The sequence below is a fragment of the Drosophila virilis genome, chromosome X (genome assembly GCF_030788295.1).
Source record: "Drosophila virilis strain 15010-1051.87 chromosome X, Dvir_AGI_RSII-ME, whole genome shotgun sequence".
Lineage (NCBI taxonomy): Eukaryota > Metazoa > Arthropoda > Insecta > Diptera > Drosophilidae > Drosophila > Drosophila virilis.
In genome coordinates, this window is record NC_091543.1 from 28,366,567 (window position 1) to 28,379,712 (window position 13,146).

At 46.8% G+C, this 13,146-nt stretch overlaps 3 protein-coding genes across 3 annotated transcripts; 2 read left to right on the plus strand and 1 right to left on the minus strand.

Annotated features, from left to right (window-relative positions):
• Window positions 1-309: 309 nt before the first annotated feature.
• Window positions 310-1,400, plus strand: Coa8 (Cytochrome c oxidase assembly factor 8). The gene is made up of 3 exons (XM_002054974.4): window positions 310-464; window positions 526-816; window positions 1,070-1,400. The coding sequence occupies exons 1-3, from the start codon at window positions 420-422 to the stop codon at window positions 1,283-1,285; spliced, it is 552 nt and encodes a 183-aa protein (XP_002055010.2). The 5' UTR covers window positions 310-419; the 3' UTR covers window positions 1,286-1,400.
• An 874-nt stretch (window positions 1,401-2,274) lies between these two features.
• On the minus strand, window positions 2,275-10,948 carry trr (trithorax-related). Its single transcript, XM_070207293.1, has 7 exons — window positions 10,152-10,948; window positions 4,478-10,080; window positions 3,752-4,225; window positions 3,088-3,683; window positions 2,895-3,024; window positions 2,638-2,820; window positions 2,275-2,568 (listed from the first exon to the last, which is right to left on the minus strand). Exons 1-7 carry the CDS (start codon window positions 10,759-10,761, stop codon window positions 2,476-2,478), a joined length of 7,689 nt encoding a protein of 2,562 aa, XP_070063394.1. The 5' UTR covers window positions 10,762-10,948; the 3' UTR covers window positions 2,275-2,475.
• Window positions 10,949-11,276: 328 nt separating this feature from the next.
• mRpL16 (mitochondrial ribosomal protein L16) lies at window positions 11,277-13,010 on the plus strand. The gene is made up of 4 exons (XM_002054972.3): window positions 11,277-11,379; window positions 11,442-11,596; window positions 11,662-11,727; window positions 11,798-13,010. The coding sequence occupies exons 2-4, from the start codon at window positions 11,548-11,550 to the stop codon at window positions 12,412-12,414; spliced, it is 732 nt and encodes a 243-aa protein (XP_002055008.1). The 5' UTR covers window positions 11,277-11,379; window positions 11,442-11,547; the 3' UTR covers window positions 12,415-13,010.
• Window positions 13,011-13,146: the final 136 nt, after the last annotated feature.

Genomic DNA, 13,146 nt, shown 5'->3' on the forward strand with positions numbered 1-13,146 from the left:
AAATTATATTTTATTGGCATGACAAGGTGGTAAACATTAGTGGAAGACAAGATTTCAACATAAATTCTGTGGTCAATTCTTGCAGTTTCTAAATCCAAAGTATTGACCCTGCTTTGTGGTAACAAACGCGGAATACCCCAATTTTTTTTATTTTTAAATATATTAATATTAATATAATTTTCATTGGCATAATTGAAGAACACAGTTATTATGCAGAGTAATTGAAAGCAAGAAAAACCTCAATATATAAAATTTGTTGTATGCTTTTAAATAACGATTTGGCGGCAAACCTAGTACGCCTACTCTTATCAATCGAACAATCGTAACGTAATCTTAATTATGCCGATAGTTTTGGTTCATCACTAGTCGCGGCAGTATTTACTTATGCATAAACACACATGACAAACTAACTAATAGAAATGAATAAAACCCTACGCCCTCGGATATTGATAAACTGTTTAAAAGTGAGTAATTCATAATTAAATGCCAGTGTGCCCTCATTCATGTCAGCGCATTGTTATTTAGCACTGGTCACGCTGCTATGGAACAGAACAAACACAAGCAAAGGCAACGGCACAGGCACAGGCACGGCCCAAAAAACGTTCTGTGTACGTTGGTCTTACACAACCGCCAGATGCGCAGTCGGTGAAAACGGATTATATTGGTCCGCCAGATCCGAAATCCAATCTGCGGCCGTATGTGCGGCATTACGATGAGAATGAAACTGAATTGGCCAATAAATTGCGACTCTTACGCATTGAAGTTGAGAAATGGAATATGGATTTCTGGACAAAGCACAACCAACGGTTCTATGAGGTTTGTAGCTGCGTTCATTTTATAACACTATCATAATATCGTTTAAATCAAAAACCTACATGCCCCTCTCTTTTGCTCCGTCCCTCTCCATCTCTCTCGCGCGCACTCACTCACCCCTCATCTCTCTCTCTCTCTATCTCTCTTTCTCTCTCTGGCCCTCTCTGCCTCAGCTTCCCTTTCGTTTGTATCCATGTTGAATGAAATTTCGAAATGTTTATACACATACATTTTTGTTTATTATGTTCTTTTGCAGGAAAAAGCGGATTTCATACGATTGCACAAATTAAGCGGAAACGATGAGCTAAGCGCCGATCAAATGAGTGTTTTCTATAAATCCTTTCTTGACAAGAACAGACGCATCCATATGATGTACAATATATCATGGTATATTAAAAATTTTGACATGCTCACATTAGCGTTTGCCGTCGAAGTGCAACAATTATTTAACCGGATTAGGAAAAGGACGTAGCCAACATCAATAAATGTACATATATAATGTTCAAATTGTTGAAGAAATTTAGTTAAATTGTTTCACTACAAGAACAAAAAAGTTTTATGTAAATATAATATATATAAATAAACGAAAAATCATATATATATATATACATATATATATATATATATATATATATATATATATATATATATATATATATATGAGCATATATATATATATATATATATATATATATATATATATATATATATATATATATATATGCATATATATATATGTAAAAATTGTTATATGGTTTTAAAGTGTTTACATTTACTTAACAACTAAAGATAGATACACATTGATTGATATTTGTATGTTAAAAATTAGAAAAGAAATTAAGTAAAAAAAAAAAATACATTCAATTTTGGATGTACATAAAATAAATTACTACACCACCTGGGAAGAGATTGTTTCATTTGTTTTCTTCCTATACAGTCTCGTAACAGCTAAAAAAAATGAATAATAATAATAATAATAAAAAAAAAACGAACGAAGGCACACCCAGGTCTGCTATTGATGTTTACAGATATTGGGTAGAAGGATGTACAGATACATATATATATAGTATTATATATGTACGCACGTAATACATACGAATAATCATCAAGTAACATAAAATACATGCTTAAAAGTTGTAACTACAAATATTTTATGCGTGAAATTTTCTTATTTGTTTTTCTTTTCTTGTTGTTGTTTTTTTTTTGTTTGTTTGTTTGTTTGTTTTTTCTTTTTAATTATACTACAAAACACGTTTGGCTTATGAGCAATAGGATACAAATTAGCTACAATATACACGAGTGGCGCATTCGTGGGCACACACAGATAACTTAGAAGATTTTTATGCCATTTATACTCGTGCATAAATACATATATATTTATATATATATATATATTTGTGTGTGTGTGTGTGTGTGTGTGTAGATACATGCATATATATCTAATAAATATATGTACACATATACTGCTTAAAGAATATATACTATTTTGATGATGTGGTTGTATACAACATGTGAATAACAACAATTCAAATCGTGTTCACTGGGAAGGAGCACCCGAACTCTTTTTGTAGCTGCTGGTGTTTGTTGCATGAGCGTAGGAGCTGGTGTTTGTTGTGGTGGTGATGATGGTGGTGGTGGTGTTGGAGGTGCTGCTGCTGGGCTCTAATTCATCCACTTTCGACAATTGGGCGCACCACAAGCGCAGGGTATCTTGTGCGCATCATCCTCAATATCAAACTTATAGTCGTACGAGAGCTGTTGGAGTAAACGAATTAAATGTCAGTGTTTGTGTCTTGGCGTATATCTAAGAGTATAAGATATGACCTCTTCGCCTCGATAGATTTTACGCTTGGCAAATATTATGATGCGCACATCGCGATCAACTTCAACGATCTCTGTGACACAGTTTGGATTGCAGGAGTGATTGATATAGCGCGCCAGACCGCCGCTCAGTGTTGCATCGACAACGCGATCCTCATCCAAGCGGAACATATAGATACCACGGTTCTGTGGAGGCAGATTGGCAATTGCATTGCATTTATAATATACATATGAGTGAATATAGCATATGGCACGCTCACCTTTGATTCGTATTGTTTCTCACGTATCTCCGATACTTCCGTGCGTATTACCTCGCCAATATACTCAATGATCATCGTATGCTTCTCGATGTCGCGTGCTGCGTACAAGCCGAGGCCCTGAATCTTTGATCTGTTTGTTGTTGGGTAGAATGTTTTATAAAATGATTGCAATTTGTGCTCATTTAAAGCTTACCGCGCCAAGTAGACATTGTTGCGCCATTCCTGTTTCATCTTTTTGTACTGCGAACTCTTGGAGTGGACAAACTGTTTGCTATACGGACACGCCACCTCACCGGCAATTGCCGCCGAATTGGCCATGCGCTGGGTGCTGCAGCTGCCGGCGGTGCGCTGTGTGTGCGGTTTCCGCCAGACAAGCAGCTGACGCTGTTTGGGCTCGGTGCGTGCCGCACCGGACGGATTGATGGCCAGCGGGAACTCCAGCAATGGATTGCGTCCATATTTGAAACGATAATCGGTGAGCGTCTCAATGCCCGGCAAACTCTCCAATATCCGTACAATAGCCGGCTCCGTTAAACCAAACAAATCCTCGCCGCTAATGTGCTGTGGAAAGAGCTGCAGCCATTTGTGCACCTTGCGCATACGCTGTATGGGCTGCAGGATCTGTTGCCAAACGGCCGTCGGTGTACTGTCGCGGTATTCACGATCCGGTTCCTTGTCACTGGCATCGTGCACCTGTATACGGAACTCCGGCCGGCAGCCGACCTCGGCAATGCTGCAGATATAGCGACATCGCCGATTCGGTCGGCGCACGCACCAATAGTAGCGGCTCTAGAGATTCGAAATGAAACGGCCATGTGAATCGATGTGAATCTTTTGCTGAGTCTGTGCATACTTACCACCTTGTAGCCAATGGGGTAAATGTAGTTGGGCGTGTGGAAAGCCTCCAGCTGATGCGGCAGCAATTGGCCCACATTGAGAAATGTCATATTGCCCACGCGCAGCAAGTTGCTCAGCTCCGAATAGTGCATGACCGTGGCCACCTGACGGTTCTCATCGCGATCGACAAACACCCGTCGATGGACCACAAACGAGCTGAGCTCATTTTCGGTGACACCCGCCGAACTGCTGGCCGCATGTGCGCTGCAATGCACCGATTTGTTCTTGTAGAAGATGCATTCCTCCTTGATGGCGCAGGGCAGATGGTAGAGATTGCTGCAGCGCGACTTGAAGCACTTGATGGTGGCGCCCAGCTGATGGCAGGCGCTGCATGCCTGATTCAGTCCGGACTGCAGGGCCATCTGGAAATTCATCAGCGCACCCGACACCGTCTCGTAGACATCGTTCGACCACAAGGCACAATTCAGATGAACCTGTAACAATACGATAATAAATAAATATTGCGCCGATTTCTGGACTAAACTGTAAGCCGAAACGTTCACGAATGCGACACACAAAGCGGAATAAAGTAACAAAAAGACCAAGAAGGCTCAAAGAAGCGTATTTTGTTTTGATTAAGCCCGCTTTGGAGATATTGGCTAAACGAATATGGTTTCAATGGGAATGCTATGTGTGTGTGCGGCCACCATCTCATCAACATTTGAAGTCCTGTCGTCGGCACTTACCCATTTGTCCACATCAAAATTAAGCAGACGTGAGGGTCCATCGGCTTGGCCATCGCCGCGCTGATTGCAGAAGACGCATTGACGGCTATCCTCCAAGGCTTCCATCTTGCAGTCTGTCTCCCAGACGGTATTATTGGCTGTTGTTGTTTCATTCTCCTGCTTGATGGACGCACCTTCTGTGTTGTGTGCTGCAAAGCAATCGGCGCTGTAGTACTTGACGATGCACTTGCGCTTCACAGGTGGCGTTGTTGGCGTCTGTTCGACCTGCTGCTGTTGTTGTTGCTCTTGTTGTTGTTGTTGCTGCTGTTGTTCTTGTTGTTGCTGCTGCTGCTGCTGCAACTGTTGATGTTGCTGTTGCTGTTGCTCCATTTCAAGGTCGTCGGGCTCAACCTTATCAATGGGCAGCATGGCCATGGTGCTGCTCGCAGGCACATCGCCAGCTATTGGCAAAGTTGTGGCCGAGGCCGCCGCTGCCGCCGCTGCCACCTCCTCGTCGGCGGGCTCCTCCTTGCCGCGCCATTTGTACTGTGCAAAGCAGCTGCGGTTGCAAAAGTATATATACGGGAGCGGCGGGGATTTGCGCGGCAGCAGCGAACGCAGCATTGCCAGCATGGGCGGTGGCTGCTCCTCCGGCAAATTCTGATGGGGCACGCGCAGGCCGAAGGCGGCAATGACGCTGCCACAGCAACGGCACAGCTTCCGCTGTCCGGTGAGTATTTTGCGCAGGTTGCCGTGACTAGTGACAGCTGTTGCTGTTGCCGTTGCCGGTGCCGTTGCCGAGTTGCTCTGGCCAGGACCCAGCTCTGCTTCGCTTGGCTCCTTGGCCTTGTCCGCCGTTGAGGCATCGATCAGTTTGCAGGTTAGCGCGGGTGTCAGGTGCAACAGATTCGCCAAATCTCGCAGCACGCCGGCAATGTTGTCTGTTGCCGAACTGTGCAGCGAGAGTATCACATTTTGGTTCTTCTGCTGATAATTGTTGTTGTTGTTGTTGTTATTGTTGGTACTGTTGGTGGTGTTGTTGCTGCTGCTGCTGCTGCTGCTGCTGCTGCTGGTGACGCTGCTGCTGCTAGTGGGGTTGTGGCCCAAGCCAATGCCCAGATCGAGCTGCTGCGCCTTGCGCAACTCCTCGCCACAGCTGCGCAAAAGGGGCGAGATAGGCGGACGCATCGTATTCGCATCCATGGCCAGCGCCACGGGAGACATGCGTCCCGGTGCACAGCGCTGATTGCTGTTGGTATTAAGCAGCACCAGGCCCGGATAACGACTCAGCCGCGACCAGGAAACGGGCCCATCCAAACGCATGCCAGTTGCCTGCTGCTGCTGCTGTTGCTGCTGCTGCTGCAGCTCGACCAGCTCTGTGGTCTCCAAGTTGCAGTCGCGCACGGCGCTTATCAGGCGCTGCAGACGCTCGCGCGGATTGCGCTGGATGTGCGTGGAGAACTCCTGATCGTAAAAGTCATTCTGTATGCTCGAGAGTGAGCCACTGCTAGACTGGATGTTGTTGCCGTTGCTGGCAAGATTATTGGCGGTGGTGTCGCCGCTGCCGCCGAAGCGTTCGCTATCGTACAACGACTTGATGCTGGGATGACGCAGCTGCCCAATGCGGCCGAGCAGCTGATCGCAGTCAATGCTGCCGCTGCTGCCGCCCTCGCCATCGTCCAGCTGTCGCTGCAGCTGTAGAGCACGCGATATGGCCTTCAGTTTGCCGCCGCCGCCGCCGCCGCCGTTGGCATTGCTGCCATTGCTGCCAAAGCATGGGCCACTGCCAATGAGAAAATTGCGATTGAGCAACGGCTCGAGCACCTGTAGCGGCTGCATTTGGCGTATGTGCGTCATTAGCTTCTCGGTAAATGCATCGTGATCCTCCTCGACCTTGGAGAACTTGCGCACACGCTTCTTCAGCATGGGCGAGCCCATGCCACCGGCGCCACCGCTGCCCGCCAGCGAATGGCTGCCTGTGGCCAGCGGACCGCTTAGCTGCGTGTTCCCAGACATGTTGACCAACGGGACCGCAGCGCCGGCGGACAATGTGCCTGGCGGCATATCCCTTAGGCTACTATTGGCAGCGGCAGCAGCCGCCGCGGCCGCAGCAGCAGCAGCTGCAGCGCCGGCAGCAGCATTGGCATTGTTGCGTCTTGGTTTTTGTGCCTCGCGCTTGCGTCGCTTGCGCTGCTCCACAGCCTTTGGCTCAGCCAATGTGGTTGCTCCTGCTGCTGTTGCTGACGTTGGTTGTTGGTGTAGCTGATGTTGTTGCTGCTGCTGCTGCTGCTGCTGTTGCTGTTGTATTTGCTGCTGCTGCTGCTGTAGTTGCTGCTGTTGTATCTGCTGTTGTTGTAGTTGCTGCTGCTGTTGTATATGTTGCTGCTGCTGTATATGTTGCTGCTGTTGCAGTTGCTGCTGCTGCTGCTGCTGCTGCTGCTGTACCTGCTGCTGTTGCTGCGGATGATGCTGTTGCTGTTGTTGCAGTAGCTGTTGTTGCTGTTGCTGTTGTAGCTGCTGTTGTTGCTGCAGCAGCTGCTGTTGCTGTAGCTGCAATTGAATCTGTTGTTGCGGCTGATGTTGCTGCTGCTGAAGTTGCTGTTGCAAGTGTTGCTGCGGCTGTTGCTGATGCTGTTGCTGTTGCTGATGCTGATGCTGTTGCGGATGCTGTTGCTGATGTTGTTGCTGATGATGCTGCTGCTGCTGCAACTTTTCAAAAGTGGTAGGTTGCGCGGCAAGGCGCGCCTTCATCATATCAGTATCCACATTGTTACTGTGCACCAAAGCAATTTCGCTCTTAATCTCCAACGTTGGCTTCTCCTCAATCTGCTGTTGTTGCTGCTGCAGTTGTTGTTGTTGCAGTTGTTGTTGTTGCTGCTGCTGCAGCGGCAACTTTCTTTTCAGGGCCTCGCTATTCAACAGATTCACATTTGCCGATTTCTCCTGCAGCTTCCAGTTGTCGCTGTGCAAGGGCGCCATTGAGTGCGGCTTCTCGGTATCCGCCTGCGCTTGCACCTCATCATGTGCTTCCAGTTTGTTGAGCTTGAGCAGCTGCTCCTTGCTGGGCTTGGTCGTTATGGAAATGGTCACATTCGATACGTGGCCGGCGCTCAGCTCGTACGGTGGCGGGGGCGGCAGCGGATCTGTCTTAATGCTCGGCTCGACAATCAAAGTGGACGGCAGCTTATTTGTCACAGCGGGCATTGCAGCAGCTGCAGCTGCAGCAGCAGCAGCAGCGGCGGCGGCGGCAGCTGCAGCAGCAGCAGCAGCAGGATTAGGTGCCACGGGTGTGGATATAAAGGAGGTCTCCTTGGACACAATTTGCACCGACTGCTTCAGCTGCGGCGCTGGCGGAGGTGCAACAGTTGCTGCTGCTGCTGCTGTTGCTGTTGTTGCTGTAGCTGGTGCAGTTGTGACTGTTGTCGATGTTGCTGCTGCAGCGGCTGCCTCCTGCTGATGCTGCTGTTGCTGCTGTTGCTGCTGCTGCTGCTGCAACTCTAGCAACTTTTGTGGCTCGGCTGGTGTGGATGGCGTGGACGTCAGACTAATGGCCACCATGGTGGCCGTTGTGGTGGTTATCGTGTTGCAGCTGCTGCTAGTGTTGCTGTTGCTGCTGCTGACGGCCGCTGGGACGGGCGGTATGACGGGCCGTGCCAGTTGCGCCTCCAGCGAGCTGACTAGACCCATGCTGGGCGCACGCACATTGATTACCTTGCGCGCGGACAGAGGCGCCGATGTTATAGAAATCTGTTGCAGATTGTGGTTGTTGTTGCTGGCGCTGCTGTTGCTGCTGCTGCTGCTGCTGTTTTGCAACAATTGCTTCAGCAGCGCATTGTTTGAGTCTTCCACTCGACTGGGCTGCTGCAGACGCTTCTCTGTGGCATTGCCCAGCTCCTGCTCCTGCTGCTGTTGCTGCTCAGCTGGCGCATCCTTATGACTGTCCGGCGGAGCCGTTGCCTGCTTGACCAGCAGTAGCTTCGGCTTGGCTGCCTCGCTGTCGCTGGCATCGGCTGGCTTGACCGACAGCGTTTCGTTCAACTTGATTGGCTGCACTTTTAGCTGCAGCTTGGCCACAGTCTCGGCAGCCTCGTGTGGATTGAACGGCTGCATTTGCAGCGTTGTGGTGTTCGCTGATGTCGTAATCATTTTGGGCTTTTGCTGCGCCAGCCCCGTCTTGGACACCACCAGCGAGATATTCTTCTGTATGGATATAATGTTTCGCGTGCAGAGCGTGGCGCCAGCTGTTGACTTCACCAGCGTGTCCTCGCCGTGTCCAGCAACGCCTGCTACAGCTGATGCTACCTGCTGCTGCTGCTGTTGCTGCTGCTGCTGCTGCTGAACCTGCTGCTTGAATATATTAAGGCTGGGCGTACAGTGCAATTGGGTCTTGTCCAGGGGCTTGATGACAACGCTATTGATCTTGCCAAACTCGGTGCTGGCATCGCCTCCATCCAACGATTTACTTTTGTTTAGCAAAATCTTTTGTATATTCTCGCTGTAGCTGATGGTCTTCGGCTGTTGCTGCTGCTGATCTAGCTGCTCGGCATCGTGCTGTTTATCCTGGGCCTGCTGCTGCTGCTGCTGTTGCTGCTGTGGCTGTTGCTGCAGCATGGTAAATGTTTGATTTGGATTTGTTGGTGTTATGGTAACAATGCTGCCGCCGCTGGGCTGTTGCTGCTGCTGTTGTATCTGCAGCTGCAGTTGCTGTTGTTGCTGAAATTGCAGCGACATCTTCTTGCTAACCACCTTGGCGGTGACAATTTTGGTATTGGCCGGCTTGATTTGCACGTTGGCAAATGAGACAATTGTAGTCGGAGTTTTGCGTGGGCCCTTCAGCAGCTTGGCTATGTGCAAATGCTGCTGCTGCTGTTGTTGTTGTTGTTGTTGCTGCTGCTGCTGCTGTTGTTGTTGTTGTGAGGCTACCGTTGCCGTTGTTGTTGTCGCCAGCTGCTGTTTGCTTTCAACAATTGTTGCACCACCTGCCGTGGTTGCACCGCTGGCACTCATCAATTGGCCGCCCTGAAGTATTTGCGTGCTGCCCAGCGGTTTCAAGAGCGGCACCGATATCGTCTTATTACCAATGGACACCTTGGCCGTTGTCTGCGTGACCTCGCCCAGCTTCTTGGCGTTCACCATCAGCTGCTGGCCCTTCAACTTGGCATGCAAATTAACGCGATTCACCAGCGCTGCGGCCGCTGTTGCTGTGCCAGTAGCTGTTGTGGTGCCGCTATTGAACATGTTATAGCTGCCCGCTTGTAGCTGTGTCGGTGGCGTTGCCTTTTGCGTCATGTTGCCAGAGGCATTGCTGTTGCTGCTGCTGCTGCTGCTGCTGCTAGCCACATTGTTGCTGCTATTGCTGCTGCTGCTGCTGTTTGCACTGCTGTTGTTATTATTATTATTTGTAACTGTTGCCTCGTTTGTTGCCGGCTTTAGCTCAGCCGTCGTTGTGGCAGGTATCAGCACATAGTCGAGCTCCTCAACGGTCACAGCTTTGACCAGCTGCTGCTCGTTATTGTTGCTTGACGGCTGTTCAGCGCTTGGCTCAATCGATATAATGGAGGCTGTGGAGGAGGATGATGAGACCGATGCTGTTGTGACATCTTTTTTGGTAAAGCTGGCAAAAGCTGAAACACGAATGTGTTGTATTAAACAATAGCTGAAACTAAACAACAACAAATTTGGCAGCTAAACTTACTTTGCTTTGGATTGTTGCTGTTGCTGTTGCTACTGGTGATGTTTTTTGTAGCGGACGACTCCTCTGGCTTAATGGCGCTCATTTCACAAACAATTATTTGGTCATCACGCTGCTCCCAGCAGATATCAACCGGAGCTGGAGCAGCTTCTGGCTTTGCATTCGAATGACTGACAAAGTTACCGCCAATACTGGAGGCGGCCAAAATGTTTGTTGTCTGTGGCTCGCCCGGAGTTGTTTTACTGGCCAGCCCAGCGCTGATTGTGGCTGTTGTTGAAGCTGTGGCTGGTTGTGTTGTTGTTGCTGCTGGTGAGGCTGCTGCTACTGCTGCTGATGTTGTTGTTGCTGTTACTGTTGCTGTAGCTGTAGCTGTAGCTGTAGCTGTAGCTGCACGCTGTTTGGCGGGTAAACTGGTCGTGGGCGTACATATAACAATGTCGCGTTTTAGTTTCTTGCGATTTGGATCATCATTGTCGTCCACACTGCTGCGCTTTTGTATGGAGATTGTATTAAAATTGAGCGCTGCCGTTGCAGATGTTACACGTTCGGGTTTCGCTTTTTCGGCGGCAGCAGCCGCAGCAGCAAGCGATGTTGTCACTTTCGATATATTCATAACAACAAACTAAGCGGCCAAACACATTTAAACGCTAGCAATTGTTGCTCAATGCACTCGGATCTACAGTTCTATTTGTTTGTATGTACATATAGAGAATGTTTCAAAACATACACTATTTAGACAAAAAATGATTTTTCGTGTATGCGCAGGGTATCCTAAACTTTAACCAGTGATAATATATGAAGAAAAATACCACACTTTGACAGCGTTGCATTTTTCGATAGCAATAAGTACACACACCCACACGCATATACCGAGTTTCCACTATAGCAATCAAATATATGTTCGAACCTGCATATGCAACCTGTACAGTTATGTCGAATATGGACGTATCTGTTGCTGTATTATATTGTTCATTGTTAATTGTCGAGCAATGTTCGATTTTTATGACAATATATATAAACGGTAACTTCTTGTTCTTATACATTTATATATGTGTTAAACATACATTTTGTATTCATATATCGTATATTTTCGATGAATCGTGAATGCGATAACGAAATGCCTATGGTAACCCTACATCTAAAACAGTGTTACTTAACTTTACAAAAAAAATAAAATAAATTAATATTATTTGTATGGATATGTATACATAAATTAACCTGCTCATAATCAGTAAGTTGTACATTTAATATAAGTATCTGATGGCTTATACTAACCCTAATCTGCCAATTAAGAACAATCCTTAATCGGAAGGTCGACAGTCTGGCAACGCTCCGCTGATGCAACCAGCAACAGACCAAACTCCTGAATTCTTGAATTTAATAAATATTTAAAAGAGACATGTGGTGCTTAAAAACGGTCACACAAGTGTTCAAAAGCAGCATAACATGTAAGTACAATACTATTCAGAAACAGCACAAGTATATTATCATTCAAAATCGTATACATTTTCAGCTGCCAATGTGAATTACAATTGCGTAGCCGGCCTCAAATATTTTCCACCGCCAATCAAATATGAAAGTAAAATACCCAAAATGATATATATATATTTCTAATATTATACTGTATTACAATGTGCATCAAATTGCAGACATCGAGAAAGTGGAGCGACCCAAGCTGCGTATTATGGAGCGCATGCCCCAGCATCCACCCAACCTGCGCCCACCCAAAATGCAAAAGCGTTTGCGTTATATGCGCGGACCCGAGCTCGTCCACAATCAACTGCTCCACAAACAGTACGCGATAATTGCGACAGGTGGCGGCCGTTTGCGTTGGGGGCATTACGAAATGATGCGTCTGACAATTGGCCGCAAAATGAATGTAAACACAATGTTTGCCACTTGGCGTGTGCCCGCGCCTTGGCAGCCAATCACCAAAAAGGGTCAGGGCCAACGCATGGGCGGCGGCAAGGGTGCCATCGATCATTACGTGACACCAGTCAAGGCCGGACGTGTGATTGTTGAAATTGCTGGCAAATGCGAGTTCGTCGAATGCAAGGGCTTCCTCCAGCAGGTGGCCAATCAGTTGCCATTCCAGGCGACTGTTGTCTCCCAGCAAATGCTGGACGAACTGCAGGCATCGGAGGAGCAACGAGCTCGCGAGAACCAGAACCCGTTCACCTTGAAATATGTTATACAAAACAATTTAAATGGTTGCCATCGATGGCTCTCGCCTGTGGACCACAAGTGGTTCGGCAAGCATTTATAGTTTATAGCGAACCAATAATTAACGTAGTAAATGTTTTAATAAATCAGCCAATTGTTATTCAATTTTTGTGCCTGTTTATTCGAATTTTAAGTACCAGAAGTCCATATCGCAATTTGCAATCCATCCAAAAAAAAAGTTCAATTATGTAGATTTCCCTCTGTTATCGATTCCATTCGAGTTGTTTTTTTTTTCAAAATATTTGCTATCAGTTTCCAAAAAAGAAAACTCAAATACTGGGAATACTTCTGGGTTTCAAGTTGAAAAACGTTTTTAATTTATGATTCTATTGCAAACATTCGTTTAATTTCCATTTCTGTGTATATGGGTAATATGTAAGATTATGTTTATGTTTAATATATAATGTAATGTGTGTATTTTAATTGCACGACATTGGCATCAACCAAAGACAATATAAACACCAAGATGCGTTATGCCCATACACATTTCAATACTGCGCACATTTTCTGGCATGTCTTTTCAGATGGCTTTTCGCTCTCCAAAAGCCACACACAAAAAAAAAACTTGCTGATCTGTCGTCGTTTCGTGTTCGAGTGTTGTATGTACGAAAGGGGCTAAGTATTTTCGCTGATTCATTATATGAATGTGTGTGTGTGTTTACCTTAGATACAATTGCTAAATTGTAAAGGCAAAGTGACAAAAAAAAATACACATTTTATACGACATAGCCCGCCTTATGCAATAACTACCTTTATGCACATGCATAACGCTATA